This window comes from Capsicum annuum, chromosome 2 (genome assembly GCF_002878395.1).
Source record: "Capsicum annuum cultivar UCD-10X-F1 chromosome 2, UCD10Xv1.1, whole genome shotgun sequence".
Classification (NCBI taxonomy): Eukaryota; Viridiplantae; Streptophyta; class Magnoliopsida; order Solanales; family Solanaceae; genus Capsicum; species Capsicum annuum.
Genome location: NC_061112.1, coordinates 131,468,556 through 131,486,348, shown reverse-complemented (window position 1 = coordinate 131,486,348; position 17,793 = coordinate 131,468,556). Strand labels below are relative to the sequence as shown.

The 17,793-nt window shown below is 34.1% G+C and overlaps 3 protein-coding genes across 6 annotated transcripts; 1 reads left to right on the top strand and 2 right to left on the bottom strand.

Moving 5' to 3' along the window:
- The first annotated feature begins 229 nt into the window (after nucleotides 1–229).
- LOC124896278 (heat stress transcription factor A-6a-like) lies at nucleotides 230–2,253 on the top strand. The gene is made up of 2 exons (XM_047407823.1): nucleotides 230–1,429; nucleotides 1,525–2,253. Exons 1-2 carry the CDS (start codon nucleotides 1,016–1,018, stop codon nucleotides 2,251–2,253), a joined length of 1,143 nt encoding a protein of 380 aa, XP_047263779.1. The 5' UTR covers nucleotides 230–1,015.
- Nucleotides 2,254–2,941: 688 nt separating this feature from the next.
- Nucleotides 2,942–9,409, bottom strand: LOC107859474 (external alternative NAD(P)H-ubiquinone oxidoreductase B2, mitochondrial). 4 transcript variants are annotated; one of them, XM_047406998.1, is made up of 11 exons: nucleotides 9,167–9,409; nucleotides 8,930–9,051; nucleotides 7,120–7,405; nucleotides 6,659–6,865; nucleotides 6,263–6,513; nucleotides 5,134–5,353; nucleotides 4,924–5,028; nucleotides 4,267–4,539; nucleotides 4,048–4,169; nucleotides 3,464–3,583; nucleotides 2,942–3,371 (listed from the first exon to the last, which is right to left on the bottom strand). In XM_047406998.1, the coding sequence occupies exons 2-11, from the start codon at nucleotides 9,016–9,018 to the stop codon at nucleotides 3,284–3,286; spliced, it is 1,761 nt and encodes a 586-aa protein (XP_047262954.1). In that variant the 5' UTR covers nucleotides 9,019–9,051; nucleotides 9,167–9,409; the 3' UTR covers nucleotides 2,942–3,283. The 4 variants fall into 4 exon arrangements, with proteins under 4 accessions (XP_047262954.1, XP_047262953.1, XP_016559989.2 ...); XM_047406997.1 differs by having other exon boundaries at nucleotides 9,189–9,408; XM_016704503.2 differs by having other exon boundaries at nucleotides 7,120–7,399; nucleotides 9,167–9,407.
- Nucleotides 9,410–12,410: 3,001 nt separating this feature from the next.
- LOC107861233 lies at nucleotides 12,411–13,678 on the bottom strand. The gene has a single exon (XM_016706587.2). It carries the CDS (start codon nucleotides 13,457–13,459, stop codon nucleotides 12,647–12,649), a length of 813 nt encoding a protein of 270 aa, XP_016562073.2. The 5' UTR covers nucleotides 13,460–13,678; the 3' UTR covers nucleotides 12,411–12,646.
- Nucleotides 13,679–17,793: the final 4,115 nt, after the last annotated feature.

Here is a 17,793-nt window from a genome sequence, read left to right as displayed (position 1 = left end):
AATTGGGCTAGGCATGTATCATGTGATTATAGAGTGAAAAGAAGACTAAAATTGGTCCTTTTTAAGATTTGAGTTTTGCACAAAGTATAATGTTCAATATTGTATCAATTTGCGTGACCATGAATAATTGTAAAAAGTTAAAAGTTATTTACAAAGTGGACAAAGTACCAACTGGTTAACAAATTATTTTTTTTTATTGTAAGAGACGACATTTTAATTTTCTTCTTCATATCAGGAAGTCCTGCATGTTGCATTTGTACTCCAAGTACATATTCTTTTTTTTCTAAAATATTTTACTTTTTCGTATTTGATCACTAACAACATGGATTAATCTACACCCTAATTTCCTTATGTACAGTTGTACGTCCTTCAGTTGCAATATTTGGTTGTCAAAAGAAAAAAAAATCACAAAAAAGAATGAAATTAGCTAGGTTTTTCAGGTACAAATTTCACATTTATAAACTAGTGTTTATATTAAACAAATGAATGTAAGACATATGTCCAATCTAGAATATTTAAAAACAAAATAGAAAAAAATTTAAACACTTTTCGTCCCTGTATTAATTGGCAAATTCTTATTGTGGGTTCTTGTAATATTTGACCCTGACATATTAACCTTAAATCATTTCGAATTTATGCTATTGATTACTTCATGTAATAAATATGTCATATTTGAACTACTTTAGAAGTATATTATCTTCAAATATTGAAGTAACGGTACAAGCATTAATAACATGATTAATAATTCTGTAAATTTGTAAATATTCACAAGCTGAGGAACCAAAAAACACATTTCATGAATTCAAGTAATTAAAGGTTACAAGGACTAAAATTAAAATTCAGCAAAAGTACTATTAACCAAAACTAAAAAAGCAAGGGGAAAAATGCATGCTATAAGGATGGTACTTATACAGCCAGAAGAGTACTAGTAGTAAACTTTCATAAAACTGAGCCAAGCATACATTGATCAGTTAGTAATTTTCTTTGAAGTTCATTGTGGGAGATATCTTCAAATATGGAAATAGATAGAGGAAAAGGCAAAATGACAGAGATTGATAATATTGTTGAAATGTTGGGAGAAGGTTATGAAGGGCTAGAAGATGTTCACATAGATATATCAATGCTAGAGTATGATGATGATGATAAACAATGCAATGAAGTAATTCATGGAAATGCTGTTACTGCTACTGCTAGGGAGTTGTTGTTTTCATCTTCATCGAATCGTCGCAATTCTCAAAAGCAAGGATGTCCCTTTGTATTGAAGATTTATGAAATGCTTGCTGATATTCAGTTCAAGTCCTTGATTTCATGGACCAATAATGGGACCAGCTTCATTATCCATGACAATCATAGATTTGCTGTTGAAGTTCTTCCCCGGTTCTTTCGACACAACAATCTCTCCAGCTTCATCTGCCAGCTAAACTGCTATGTGAGTATAATTCAGTTGATTTTAGTACGTTATAAGTTGTTATTGAGATGGTTATCTTTTAAGGTGATTTTGTTTTTTCTTTTGGGAACGAACAGGGATTCAAGAAAGTGAATTGGGACAAATTTGAGTTTCGGCATGAATGGTTTCAGAGGGGAAAAGGGCAGTGGTTGAAGAAGATAAAGAGGAAGCCTAGTAAGTCCCAGATGAATGAGCAGCTAACGGATCGACAAGGTATAGATGAAACAGCTGCATTTACAATAGGGAAGGAAATTGAAGAAATCAGAGCAGAGCAAGCCGCGATGAGGGAAGAGATTATAGTGCTGCAACGGCAACTAGACATGTTCGAGAAAGAGATGGAAGACATTAATCAAGCCGGGGATAATTTGTCCTCTAAGAAAGCCAAAATTTGCATGCTCTTGTTCAACACTTTACTTGGACAGGCTCAGGATGGGGAGGTAGAAGATGGTGTTGAAACTAGGGGAAAGGGCAATCGAGGCGAAAAAAGGAAAGTGCAAGTAGAAGGAGAGTTGGAGGGAGATAATGAAGGGAGCAAGAAGATTGCAGGTGCTGCAGATTTCAAGTCTGATTCATATTTGGGAAAAATGCTCATGGACGAGATGAACTTGAATAATTTGGCTCATGAACAACCTGATAATTTCTTGGAGTCGGAGGAGCTGGCTGGAAGTTCAACTTTTTGGATTGATTATGTGGAAAAGATGGATCACAAGACTATCTTCTCTGGAGCTGGTCCTGCCTTCTCTCAGTCACAGGAAAGCCACCTTGAACCATTACAATATACTTATCTGCTAGTCATAATGTCATAAAATCATGAAATATGTTCGCAGGACACAAGGCTTCACTCTCATTTACTTTTTCTCTTCATTTTTCTGATTTAATTTCGTCTTGCAGGACTAGGAAATGGCAAATTCCTGTTGCATGCAATGGACACCAAGAAGATGCTGGCAGAAGGCTTTGTTTTCATATCGATGTACTTGTCTCACGTTTGTTATAGCTGTTAACTTTGATTCCTGCATCTTTTTTCTTTACTAGTTTGTTAAAGCTGCCGGACAGATTACCTTTTACTCTCTACCAATACTTGAGAGACTCAGATTTCCAGTGCGTGATATATATGTGTAAATAGAACTCTAAGTACTCAAATGTTTTCTTGTCTATAGTGATTGATTGTGATCATCGCAAGTCAGTCCTTGCTTCATTGGACTTCTGGAGTTAAAAGAAGAAGCAAGATCATAAACCACCATAACCAGTGCAAATGCTACCCACAGCTACACAGATGGGTGACTTCACTAACAGCAGACACCATGCATGGAAAGATCTGTTAGAAAAAACACTTATTACCTGGAAGAAATCATGCCACTAAAATGTTCGTGCAATATGCACACACCTAAAACGATAAGAAAGCTCATTCAGACAAGCATTTTTGCAGCAATCATTTAGTTAAATTCTTCAACCAAAACAATACAAAATCTCGTATTCCGTATCAGTAAAACATTGTGGCATCAAAAGGCTTAGCTGAATGTTGTTCAAAATAGAACACCTGAGCAATATTTGGGAAAATTCAAATTACAATTTAGCAACCCTCCTATTGATGTTGTTCATCTCACCTTTATTAAGATGCAATTACAGAAAATTGGGTTCTCTATGGTTTAGTACTCCGTGTAGCTGCAAAACTGGAGTGACAGAACACCCACAAACAACCAGTGCCAAGGAGTTGCAAAAAGAATTAAACAAACAAATCCGTCAGGATTCACAATCAAAAAACTCTTGCCAACAGCCTAATAGAATTTAAAGATAAATCCACAGGAGCTCCTATGACACATTCGGGGGCATAACACCTTAAATCTGGCTCGAGTCTCTTCCAAATATGAACCGCCTCAACCAGTCAGATACAACCAATGCCCTTGTACGCCAACTGACTTGTTTGCTGGATATTCAAACACATGGTGATCAGATTTCCCGAAAAGGTCAAAGAAAGGTTCATGGAGAAGTAACAAGACAAGAGCTTGGAATAATTACCTAGCATAGACAGAATACCAGAGCCACTGACTGCTATGACCAATTGAAACCCAATCTCCTGGAAGTTGTGCTGCTGTTTGCTCTCCTCCCAAAGGTGCAAACTGTCCCAAATGTCGGTACCTGGAACAAGAGTTTATATGGCTGTTAAAAAATATAGAAACCTTTTCAACAGAGGTGGAACCAGCCCTATTTAGGGGGTTAGTCCGAACCCCCTTCGACGGAAAAATATACTATTTATACATGATTAAAATTATTTTTTATGTGGTTATAGTAGGTGTTGAACCCCCTTCGACTTAGTTTTCTTCGAATATTAACCCCCTAATTCTGGCTCCGCCTCTGCTTTTCTAGCCAAAATCACAACCCAGAGCTTTAGTCCCATTCATCCTGTTTACATTTCCCTCCCATTTATGATTTGAGAGCATATACTGCTTTCCAAGGATTCATTATGCTTTCAAAAATTAATATACTGCACAGACCATTAGGAAAATCACAATTACTTATTGCACTTCACTCATGTTGGTGTGAGGAACACAACCCAATAGAGAGGTGGAGTTGAGAAATGATCAGACAAGTCCGACTTGTACCTGAATGGGTGAAATCGATGGCGGCCTTCTCCTCTAAATCGAAGAGGACCTTCCGGATTTTTTTCACATTCCTCCATACGATTAAAGCATTTAGCTAAGTAGACACCTTGCTGAGATGCAACCTGAAAAAGTTGTTGCACATGCAACAAAAACTAAGAATTCATGCATCCACTGGGAACACAAAACGGAGCTACGCTCATAATCTTATCTGCAAAATACCTGAGCTGTTGCTGGAAGATTCTTCATATCAGTATCCACTTGGGATAGTGCTGATTTAAATTCTTCAATGTTCACCTCAACTGATTCTTTAACACCGTCACCTTTTGATTCTTTCAAGAGATCAACAAGATTACTCATTTTTTTATTTTTCAAGTAAAGCTCCGCCTGCGGGTATCTTTCACAAATGTCATCGAGGACTTCCTGAAATTCTTTGACTGTAAGTGTTCCGGAGTTATCCTTGTCTGCTTTATGAAATATAGCAGCAATATCTTCCTGAACAGTAGGAAATTTAGAGAAACAAAGATCAGTAATTGCACAATTTAATATCTAATGCCAATTCAAAGTCCAAACAAGTTCTACTTTGCCAAAAGCTGACTGTTCGTATGTTAATTAACCAAAGAGTATTCATAACATACAGACCAACAAGTATCATGGACATTATTATTACCCACTCAGCACCCCTTTTTAATCAGATGAAATAAAAAGTCTGTGTGGACTAAATACTTCCTAGCTAATAAGCTTCAACGGTATTGTCATCAAGGAAAAAAAGAAGATGCAATTGCTAGTTACAATCTAATTCCAAAAGTTACCAGGATAGAAGAACACAAATAGTGTATTTTAGAAAGAAATGTGATCAAGAAGTGAAAGTGAGATTACCATGACTTTACGCTGATTGATTGTTGCACAATCGCCAAGCGCATATACGCTGTCCTGTCCCTCAACACGTAGCCACTCATCAGTTGCTAACACTCGTCTGTTTCCCTGTTAGCAAATAGTACGATCATATAACTATCACAAATACCCACAAAGGCAAACAAAACCTTAACAGAGGCATTAAATTAGCACCCACTAAACAAGACAAAATACCTGACCAATGTGCTTCATAAACTCCATAATTACCGGACGAGTTCCAATACCAGTAGACCAGACAGCCATTCCATAAGGCATAGAAGTTATTTCTCCACGCTTGACATCCTTGGTACAAATTTCTTTTTCTCCTACCTTCACAACCATTGACCCTGTTTTCACATCAATACCATCTCTTTGGAATTTTTCTTCGGCAAATGCAGTAATTCTTTTGTCAAACCTATAAATGAAAAATAGGTTACATCAGAACAGAAGTGGAAGAGAAAAACGAGCTCATACTGGAAGCTGCATGTTTCAAGTTGAATGGTTGCTGTAGAACTAGAAATATATGGATTTGCGCAGGCATCACCCATCACATAGCAGAATTTAGACATCAGGATGTCTCTGAGCTAATGAATAGCCAAACTCCTTACGCCAATATTTTGCTAACGGCCAACAAAAAGGCATCTACTGTGAACATCTGCATAAACTACTAGATTTTGGAATAAAATAGCGACTTTGCTCTCTTTTGACCCCTTTCCAAAGTTTTATTACCCACATAAGCCTGTTATTACTTGTTAATTCTTTGAAGCATACTCCTGTAAAGCAGCCTGATCTACCTCACATTCCTCCAAAAAAAAAAAAAAAAAAAAGAAAAACAGAAGAGAAGGAATAATACAGACAAATTTCTGTTTAGCTCATTCTGAAAATACGATCAATGAACCCAGCACTGTTAAACAAGGGTTGCAGCTAGAGTGGCCTTTGCTAGGTGTGTCTTTCAAAAACATTATGTCCTATGTCTAGGTATAACTTCTTAATGTTCGAGGGAAGAAAATAGCCCCTGAGTGCAAACTTTTTGTATTTACTAGAAGCTCAATCAAGGGCCAGAAACTGAAGCTGTAGGTAGACAATATCCACCACTAGGCATCATTGGAAAGTCACACACACACATGAAGAATTACCTGAACACATTCTTAAATTTGCACGTTCAGGCCTGATTCATTTCCTAAAGAGGAATTATCTCCACCAGAACTTCTCTTTCAGGATGGGTAGAGTATATATACATCCAATAGGTGGTTGTTCGAGGAACAATGTATGAGCATGCATAAGAAAGACTTAAGATGACTGCTTAAAAGAAGTGCTGTCTTACATGTTCAAAATATGATCTGTTGCCTCGAGAAGTGTAATCTTCACCAAATCTTTGACTCTAGGATACAGCCTTACTATATCTTCATTGACAAAGTCATGAAGCTGCGCCGCAAACTCCACACCAGTTGGTCCACCACCAACAATAACAAAGTGAAGCAGCCTCTTTCTCTCCTCATCACTGAGGGTAGGCAGACTTGCCTTCTCAAAACAGTCAATGACAGTTCTACGGATCTTTTGAGCATCTTCTACTTCCTGAACAAAAAGCATTCCAATGTAAATGTCGAAATCAATGTTTTGCATGTGCTACATGTCACACCAAGCTAATCTTAAATAGATTATGCAGAACTACTCATCTCGTGGTATCACAAACTTGCATAGATGGTATTAAGGGGATTACCTTCAAGAAGAAAGTGTTCTCTTCAACACCAGGAATGTTGAATGTATTTACACGGGCTCCAGTGGCAATTACAAGATAGTCATAATCTACAGCAAACTCTTCCTTCCCATTCCCGTTGATGTTTAGATTTGATCGACAATATACTTTCTTGTTTTCTGGATCAATTTTGATACATTCAGCTTCCCAGTAATAACCATTTACATGTTTCTGCATGGAGGATGTCAACATAATATTAGAGGAAATACAATATTTCAGTAACTTAGCCTTTATAATCATAACATGGAGTTGAATGGACTAATTATAGTGCACCATGTCGGCAAAGTTGAATGAATAAATTATACTTGCAGCATTGGTTTAACGAATGGAACAATTATGTAGAAGGTACTGATATAGGCGTTGTATTGAAGAATCAAAATGAAACACGAAACAAAATGCTGTAAGTTTGAATTGCTGTTTCCAACCTTCCTGATAATGTTGCGTATTGGCTCAACAACGCTGCGACTTTCTACTGTGCCACATGTAACACTTGGCAGCAAAGGGGTGAATGCAAAGTAATTTCTTGGAGATATCACTTGGACATCATATGAAGGATCCTTCAGATTCTTCAAGAAACTGGTTCCAGCCCAACCAGTTCCAAGGACAACAATTTTCTTTTTTCTGTTGTTGGCCTCAACTAACTCTCCAGCATTAGAATTGTCATACGATTTTGCTGCCTCAGAGTATGCCACAAGACCTCCACCACTGTCACTTATATGAAAGGGTTAGAAAAGAGCAAACTCACTGCACATAAAATAAAGGGCTGCAGTAGAAAAGTGTCTCTGAAGGTGGTAGGATGGAGAAAAGCTACTCTCCCTTTGTGCTTTTGGTAAAATAGAATGCAGACTAAATTTTTAATTCAAAAAGAAATACTCCCTCTATCCCAAATTATGTGTCATCATTTGTTTTTTAATCCGTCCCTAAGTGTTGTCTTTCCTTATTTGGTCCCACTTAATTAAAAAAAAAATATTGACACATTTTTTGATAAAGGATAATTTGGTAAACTTTACCAAGTCTTTCCTTATTTTTTAAACTCCGTGCCCGGTCAAATGGCGACACGGGAGTAATAATGATAATACAGTAAAACCCTATGAATCACTGCACAGTGAAAGTATTCTACTCTACAGGCAGTAAATGCACCATCATATTGCTCCCGAAGATATATTTTCTACTCAAGAAGATGAATAGACAACATGCTTAGAAATATCACATATATAAGACGTAATAAGTAGACAATAATCAAATACCAAAATTTGTAGCACTTATACACAAAAGGATTCCACACATGGATGTACTAAAAGAACATGCCATATTTACTGATTTAGTACAGTACTGTGGGAAATGAAGCAAGCATATATCTCATCCTATGAACTCTCATTGCAGCCTCGGTCCTCAATTCCCCGTTCTTTATCCTATATTCACCTTTGATTTACAAAACTTTATATCTTGACTTGCACACATCTACAGTCTACAGTATAACATTTAACATTCCCCAAGCCGGAAGAAAACTACACAACAACATTTTAGAGACTGATCATGAAGTATTAATCACCGGACCTTATAGCAATCCTGATTCAAAATGCTTTTACCATTGAATTAAACATAAAATTATGTTACAATAAACTTGTACGCCAAAATCAGGATTGCGCGACCCTGCTTACTTCTAATATGATCATCGAGGTAATGCAATAACTGAAACAGAGCAAAGCAGAGGAACTTGTTCTGCAATCCATGTCTCACTAAAATGACTGTGAGTAAATAGTACTCCCCATCCTAATTTATGTGGCATAGTTAAAATTTCGAGAGTCAATTAAGTTTTTCTTTGACTAGAAATTTCTTCTATACCTTTTAAACATTTTAAGTTGTTAATTCTTGTGATTTAGAGTATTTTTTATGTAGTTCTCGAATATGTAAATTTGATTTCGAAATAACTCAAGCTTCTATGTCCAAAATTCACGGTCAAAATTTAGAAATTTGTATCTCAAAATTCCAACTATGGCCACATAAATTGAGACAAGGGAGTAGAAAACTATGAAATCAGGATCACTACATATATATATCGAACTACTATACAAAATTCCAATGTAGCTTAGCAGCTAAAACATTTAGTTAACAGATCTGAAATTATTAATCCATAAACTACGTGATCATACTAAAACTAAATGAAAAAAACTCCAAAACGTCATAAAATTGGACTACGTAATATAAAATCATAGCCCGATTTAATTACTATACCTGACAGTAAAAACAATGAGCAGCTTAGAAAGCGAAGGATTATCACGGAAAGTTTTAGAAAATCTCTGAATCACCGTTACTCTTTGCATTTTGCGTTCAACTTAAGCAGGCTTCTCTTCAACCTATCAATATGAATTAAACAAAAACATCCATTAATTCTCCATAAACTTACAGAGTCATACTACTATTGCTACAAAATCTCCGAAATATATCACCTTAAAAATTCACTTCACCTACCGGTACAAATCAAAATATATACCTGAGATTTGATGTAGCGTAGAGAGAGAGAGAGAGAGAGAGAGAGAGGAGAACGTGGTGTGAGTTGTAGAAAGAGAATATGAAGATGGAGAGAGAGAGAAGAGAGAAGAAGGGAACGTGGAAATGTGCTACTGAGTTTTTCTTTTCGCCCCTAAGAAATGGGAAGAGTAAGAGGGTGATGGAAGATTCTAATAGGTCTTTGCTTAACGTGTTGCCCAAGAATTTGACACATGTATTTTTGAAGCCTAACCGCATTTTTGCTCTGTTGTCTCCGTCCAAAGTCAGCACGTTACAACTCTGACCTTCTCTTCCCTCATTCCCCCCACCATATTTTAACTGCTTTGCTATTTCCGTTTGTTCCTAAATACTCATCAATTTTACTGCACCACTGTATTAATTTTTTATTTTACTTATTATAATTTCTTTTAATCTTTTTTATCCTTAATATTAATTTCACAAACTATGTCATTATTATCATTATCATTACTTGCATACGCATGTGCCTTAGACAGATGGGTTTCATTAAATTTCATGATACTTTCATCTCCAGACGGACTCTTATGTGTTTCCCATAACAATTTGAAGAGAATACCAACACCATTATTTATCTGTGGCTAGTAAAAAAAGATATAGTACTACTATCAATTTTTTTCCATTCACCAAACTAATGCTACAAAGTAGATATTCCAACAAGAAAGAAATAAGTGGTTTTCCAAACACTATACTTTTTGTCCAACAAAATACACCACATAATTGGTAGCAAGAATAGCGTTGAATCATGAAAAGCACATGAGAGCGGTTCTCACAAGGCCCTGTAAGTTGCGTTAATTGACATTTTCACTTTTAAAACCTACATCATGCACTTAGTATATATTAAGTCAACATTTTTAATTAATATATTTTTTATTTAATTTAATTATTTTATCATAATAAAAATATTAGTTTGATGTATAATTGAAGTGCGCTTTCAAGGTTTTTTTTTTTTTTTTTTTTTTCGAGATTTGATTTAATTTGGAATGGAAAAGCCGTGAGGAATGCGTATGTCACCGACTAGTTGGGTTGGCTCCTCGTCTCATTTGACGGCTGCCATCAATTTATTGTTTTGTATGGATCTTTTTTTTTTCTAATTAAAAGATGTTCATGTATCATGACGCCAGTTTGGAGCATTTTAGGTTCAAAGTTTGGTGGCTAATTATTTTAAATTTTTTGAAGGCAAATCAGATTTGGGGTTCCTAAGATCTAGGTAATGAACTGGTTATAGTCGTGTTCTAGAAAGAAAGTTTTGGTTTCCACAATTCTGTTAATTGTCCTTTTGTGTAACAACCACATGTCTTGTAAGATTAATTTATAAAAAGGTCACACCTATATCAGGTATAGTGTTCAAGTGAAAACAAGATTTGATTATTTGTAGCTTAGGTTTGGTATTTGTTGCTTATTTTTTTTCATTCACAAAAGTCAAGATCTAAAAATTGAGCTAATTGCTTTACAATTTCTGGGTTAGATATTGTTTTATAATCTCATCAAGAATATGTCTTTTCGTCGCTGACTTAATTTTGAATTCTGCTATAATTTTGTGTGGAAAATCATTGATACAGCGTCTTAATTCAATATTAGATTGACAAATTATTTTAGTGTTTTCAAAGAACGTAGGGTGATAATTTACAAAAGAATACTTGAGGAATAAAATTTTAAAAAAAGAAAATAGACAGTTCATCCCATACCTATTTTTTTTTTTTTTTGTTATATCATATAACCCTCCTTTTCTTTTTCTTCAAGGGGGTGCTGGGAGGAGGGAAGAGTTAGGGAGCAGAGTTGTCCAAGTTGATCTAAATTGGATATACTGTCCAAACAGGTCAACCCAGCCCAATTGAATATGGAAGCTTGGGCTTGGAGAACAGAGTTATAGCTCTTGGATCGGAGGCCAGCTTCCCTTTTTCCTTTTCTCATATTCACTTGCAACTTAGTGCTTCAGCAGGAAATTACACAGTGTGATTTTCAAAGTGTCTCATCTTAAATTTTTGCCTCTCAAAGTATATGTTCTTGAATTTCTATTTTCACTTATAACATTTTTTTTAATTCAGATTATAAGTGAATATAAAAGAGCATTTTCTTGAGAATAATAACAAACAGTAGTTGGAACTGGATAGAAATGACATCATTTGATGGTGATAAGAGTGTTTAATCTAGCAACACAACATTGCATATGATATTATTAATAGAATATCCACCTAATGATCTTAGTTTTAAGTTTCAATGATTGACATACAAAAGAAAAAGTAAGATGATATATATATTTTTTCCATATAAATAAGTATCTACAATTTAATATATCTCTCTCATTTGCATCAAATATTTTACTATTAGTTTGAAATGTTAATCGGCAAATCTCAACCCGAGGGTAGCTTGGCTAATACAGGCCTGAGGACAAAGTTCTTCAGGTCGTCAGTTCGAGCCCCAGCAGGACTATTGGAGGCATTACAAACCAGCCGCGTTTTCAGGGCCCCGTGAAACTAACCGTGGTGAACTCGTTTTGAAACAGCGGGACCCGATGGGTACAACTAGTGGGGTTCGTAAAGCGACACTCGGAAACCGCAGAAAAAAAATCGACAAATCTCCTTGTAGATTAATAATTCATTTTCTTCCATATTCTACATACTCCATTTAGAATCATATATAAAAGTTATTGACTCAAATTAACCAAAAACTAAGTGTTTATTGGCAAGAAAGCCAATCAACTTGCAACATTTAGGAAACGTCTTTATAAAACTTAATTCGTAACCACAAAATGAAAAACAAAAACGAAAAAAGAAATGAATTAAAGTTGCCTTTTTCTAGTCAAATCCCTTTCATTCAAAGATCTCACGAACTTTCTTTAAAGTTGTGTAACTTTTGAAAAAACTCACATGCCTTTACTTTCTCAAAGTCCCAACTGCATGAGAGGGAAAAGATAAGAAAAAGGAGAAACCAAAAGAGAAGAGTAAAGAAAACTTCTTACGAATCTTGCAAATGAATAAAGCGGGCGGACAAGAGGGAGTTGCTTGATGGCAATCATTTCTCACTTTGAATCCGAATTTTGTGAGTTCACAAGTCATGAAGAAAACAAAATTGATGAGGGAGTTGTTCGGTGGTCATCCTTTGATTTTAATTTAAATTTTGTGTGTTCGAGTCATGGAGGAAACAAAACTAATGGAAGCTCCCAGAGAGGAAAAAAAAGCAACAAAACTCTAAGAATTTTTTTGGTCATTTAATACATCAATAAATCATTGGGTTAAGGACTTAATACACACTTTAATGACACAAAACCACACACTAATCTCTTTTTAGGCTATTCCCAAAAGCGGAAACACCCCCTCGAAGAAAAACAAACCCCCCAAAAAAGCGTCTTTTATATAGTTAAAATTAGTTAATTACAGTTATAACCCCCATCGTAAAACCCAACACCATTTTCCCGTCGACAAATCATCTCGCCCGGAACTTCGCCAGAGTCAGATCAATCTCGATCAAATTCTCTTCTTCGGCTTCACTATTTCTCTTGCAATCCAGTTCAATCTCTATTAACTCCTCTCCATCTTCGTCGTCGTCCCACCGGAAACACACATTCTCCGACGAATCCCAGTTTCCGATGACCGGTGAATCCCCATCATACGAGCTATCCGTATCCGCATCCGTATCCGTTTCCGGATAGTACATAGACAATGACGCGTACCTCTCAATGACTCCAAAAGCTTCCTTTCTCTTCTCCTCTGCATATTCCCCTTCATCATCTTCTTCTTCCTCTCCTTCGTACGCTTCGTATATCACCTCCAATGGCGCCCTCACATTCCACTCCACAAAACAGTCCCCATAAAACTGTCTCGACTTCGGCTCCTTCTCACAATTGGAATCATCAACGAAGCCAGCGTCATGAAACTGTATCGGGTCCAGATCCGGATCCGGTTCAACCACCGAATCCTTTTCACAATTAGATTCCACATTGGAATCATCATCCTGAAACAGTAACGGGTCGGAATCCAGATCCAGTTCAACCACTGAATCATTTTCAAAATTGGTGCAATCAGAGATGTCAAATTCGCGTCTTTTCTCTGTTTGGTCTTTCGAAATTCTCTGAGCTACCCCTAGTCTAAGAAGCAAAAGTAATAAAACAGAAGTGGAAATGATTAATGGAGAAGCAGCCATAGCTGGGAAGTAGAGGAATATGATAGTGTAGAGAGTAACAATGGTGGAGATCAGTGGATGGGACGCCATAGGACTGTGAAGTTGTTCAATGAGCATTTATTTTGATTGATTTTTATTCATGGAAGGTGGATTTTGAATATGGAGGGAGAGAGGATTGACCTTTTTAATATAAGTCAATTATGGGAAGAAGATAGAAGAATGGCGTGATTGAATGCAATGCAATGCAATCCATGCACTATAAATATGGGATGTACTTCTATATAAATAGGAGGTGGCGTGTCTATATTTAACAAGATTTTTGTCTAACGGATTCACCTAATCTCATAATTTACTACCATCTATATTTATTCCTCCTTAAAAGGTGGTGCTGAGCTTTTAAGACTTTATTTCGTATCAAATAAGAGCTTTCAATATATTTCGCCCCTTCATAAAAAATAATTATAGCCAATAACTATCGTAGCTTTTAATATGTATTATGAGCTACAGTCACACCTCTCTCAAAGAACAGTTTCTCGTTATAACGATATTTTATTATGATAATTTATTTTTTGTTTGAATCAATTTTTCATTTATATTTTACGTAATCTTCATAATACTAACATTTATCAATAACAATAATGACTTTCAATATAGTACTAATTCTTAGTAAATTTATCCCTTTATAACAGTCCTACTTAAATATTATGTAATAATATTTCTTAGAAAATATATTACTAAATACAAATTAAAATATCAAAATATTTATGATAATCATTATTAATATCATGTACATAGTAAATTTCAAGTACAAATCTAATATAAAAAAAAAATTATATTTAAATGGTGTATATTTGTTATTTCATAAGAAAATGCTATCGATATTTACTCAGATCTAAAAATCAAATAATGTTACTTCTCAATATCAGTCATAAATTTTTTGAGATAAATATTACTATCATTATAGAGAAGTTTAACTCAATTATTATTTTAATGAATATCCGTACAATATAGAAATCACTTCAAATAGTGTGTATTTTGCATTATCTGTCAAAAGGTTTAAATTCATTATTTTTTTCTTTTGTTTAAATTCATTATATATATGCACACACGCTAGAAACAATGCGTCAATGCCGGTACTTACTGCTAGTGTAGCCTAATCGTGATGTGTAGCAGTGTAGGTAAAAAGAACTTCATGAATGTATATATAATATATTAAATATTTTAAATTTTTTCATGTATTTATTTATATCTGATCAAAATTTTGATTCTATCATTTTTAGTACTTCTATATGTGTGTGAGTCAAGTCAAAAACTTACAATGACAATCAAGGGGAAGTTTGGTGTGAGGTATAAAGAATAAATAATTTTGGGATAAAATAAGGATTATTTTATTTCATATTTAGTTGGAAGTATTAGTTAATATCGGAATAACTTATCCCACTATTTATACTATAGTGATGGAATAAGTTATCTCATATGCATGGTGGAATAAGTTATCCCAAGTAATTTCGAGATAATTAATCCTGAGATTAATTATTCCGGGATAACTATTTCCCGACCAAATGACCCCTTGTGTAAACTTAGTATTAATATGTACTCCCTCCCTCTCATTTTATGTATGGCCATTTTCTTTTTTGGTCCGTTCCAAAAAGAATATCATTTTTTCTTATTTGGTAACTATTTAATGACATTATTCCCATTTTATTCTTAGTGGGTTCCACTTATTAAGAAAAAACAACTAAAAAGTAAACATTAAAACAACTTTAAGAGGGACAATTTTGTAAACTTAACAAAGTCATTACTTATTTCTTAAACTCCGTGCCAATGAGATGGAGGTATTTCTTAAAAGTAATACTCCCTCTGTCTCATTTTATGTGTCATCATTTTCTTTTTGGTCCGTTCCAAAAGAATGTCATCTTTCCTAATTTGATTACTATTTAAAGACATAATTTCAGTTTTATCCTTATTAGCCTCGTTTAATTTAAAAAAAGTTAGTAGCACATTTTTTGATAAAGGGCAATTTGATAAATATTACCAAGTCTTTCCTTATTTTTTAAACTCCATGTCCGGTTAAATAACAACATATAAAATAAGAGGAAGAGAGTACTATAAAAAAAAAAAAATTGAGTGGAAAACATTATGTTTATTCAGCCCGAGAGCACAAAGGTACATGTGAGTTACGTAGGAAAAAACAACAAAGGACTCTTCATTCTACGCTTAATTAAAGATTTCATATTTAAATTATAAGTAGGGTAAAAATAATGTTAAAAGCATTTTCCTTTTAAATGGATCGGATGCTAGGCAACTACAATCCTAGTTTGGATTTGAATGTGAATACCCATTACTGTTATGGGAAACAAATAAAAGGGAAAAAGGTGACATTATAAAAAAAGGGATAAAGAATAAGTAGCTTTGTGGGAATGGGGTTAGTGGTGTTGATTTTCAAGAAAACTAAAAGGAGTGAAGAGTATGGACACTTTGTAAAGTGAAGGGCTGTCTTTGTGTCTCTGTCTGTGGGGATGAAGAGTTAGGTGCCTTTCATCTTCATGCAAATTAAATTTTAATTTGTTTGACATCACAAATCATTATATCTTCTCTGTGTCTATTACGTACTTTATTTTTAACCGGAAAACTAAATTGAAATACATTAATTTAATATTTTAAATTTTAAATTTAGATTGCGAAAAACTATACGAAAAATGTTATAAGTTACAATATTTCTCATATTAATATGGTGAAAAGGTACCTCTTAAAATATTGATAAAAATTTATGCAGTTTGAATCTCGATAAACAAAACGTAATAGGTAAAAGTGAATGAAGAAAGTAGCAGTATACTTCTATTTTCAGCTACGATTACTTAATACTTTCTTCGTCTATTTTTTACTTGTTGAGAATACTTAAAATAGTTATTTGATTATAATTGTTTCTTATTAAGGAACGTGTAAGGTCAAATATGAAGATATAAAAATGAGCAAATAAAGATGGAATGAGAGAGCGACTTTCCATGTAACCAATCAATGGTTGATACAGTACATCCCCCTGCTCAACTTGTTCTCTTCAAAATTATGGATATTAGAGTTATCTCTAATTTCTTGATTTCTACATCACCATATGCCAATATGACAACTTATTAAAAGTTTTTTTTTTTTTTGGTAAAAGGTACTCCTTATGCAATGTATAATGCTTATTATTGCATGAAAGTTATTTTTGTTTTTGCTGTATCTGATATCTTGCATCTATTGGAGTATTACTAATTAACTTGAGCATTAGTAATTATTTGACATAGTCACATACCAAATCCCATCTCTACCCTTATAGACTGATAGAGGGTCAACAATATCAAATATGTTTGGGCTTTCAAATTTCAAAATGAAAAGATCATACCATACAAATTCAGAGGAAGGAAAAAAAAAAGAAGGGATAATTATGGATCTTAACCATGTGGCCATTTAATTTACAAAATATGTATAAAATGTATACATAGTGTATATTTTGTACTAAATATACACATACTATAACTATACAAAAAAGGATATTGTATATGTTGTATATATCTCAATCATGTTAGTAAGCTCGCCAGCCGAATGATATATATCGTTAACTATCCAAAGAAAAAATGCGTGTGCGCGTGTGCGCATGCGTGTGTGTCTAAATTTATGATTGTTCTATCAAAATTGTGATCTGGAAACCTTGCATTTTGGTACTCTTAAAGATTACAAATTAATCTTTTAGGGGTTGTTTGATCACCAAGATAAGGGCTTATATATAAGACTTGGGATTAAATTTGACTAGTGTTTTGTTATAGGTATTAGTTAAAATCAAGATAAAATATGCATGTACCAAAATTTTGAAATTATCTATCTCATTACATTATTCATATAAAATGTGAAATTATAATTGGAATAATCTTGTTTTGAACCAAACGTCCCCATGGGTTTCTCTAAGACTTGATTAGTCATTGTTTTTATTTCTCAAGCTTCATCTTACAATTTGGTGCTCCCTATGATTTAATTTATTTGTCATACTATTTTTTTCAGTTTGTTTTAAAAAATGTCTTTTTCTTTTTTAGGCAATTCTTTAGTTTTAACTTTCCACGTGTCATGTTTAAAACTACAAAAGTAAAAGGCATTTGATAAATTCTACATGTTTTTTATTTATGACCATAAGATTCAATTTTTTTATTATTAAAGTTCGTATCAAGACAGAAACAGATAAAAGAAATTAAAACGGAGGAAGTTCTATAAAAATGAGTTTTTTTTTTTTTCTTTTTTGCCAATTAGTCGAATTTTGGAGCATCTATATCCAGTGTCCCCTCGTTGAATAGATAAGTTGCTATCCTACTGTGATGGCTAAGAAAATGGCCATCTTTCTTCACAAATTGTCATATCAAAAATGTATATGTTCACTTAATTTAATTTTCATATGATAGAAAATTGTCCTCTAATGTTGG

Excerpts from the sequence above, each read along its gene's own strand:
- LOC124896278 (XM_047407823.1), top strand. The coding sequence starts at position 1,016 with ATGGAAATAGATAGAGGAAAAGGCAAAATGACAGAGATTGATAATATT. Across the intron at positions 1,430-1,524 it reads TCTGCCAGCTAAACTGCTAT|GGATTCAAGAAAGTGAATTG; the intron begins GTGAGTATAATT and ends GGGAACGAACAG.
- LOC107859474 (XM_047406998.1), bottom strand. The coding sequence starts at position 9,018 with ATGCAAAGAGTAACGGTGATTCAGAGATTTTCTAAAACTTTCCGTGAT. Across the intron at positions 7,406-8,929 it reads CTCATTGTTTTTACTGTCAG|TGACAGTGGTGGAGGTCTTG; the intron begins GTATAGTAATTA and ends CTTTCATATAAG. Across the intron at positions 4,170-4,266 it reads ATCTTCCAGCAACAGCTCAG|GTTGCATCTCAGCAAGGTGT; the intron begins GTATTTTGCAGA and ends CAACTTTTTCAG.
- LOC107861233 (XM_016706587.2), bottom strand. The coding sequence starts at position 13,459 with ATGCTCATTGAACAACTTCACAGTCCTATGGCGTCCCATCCACTGATC.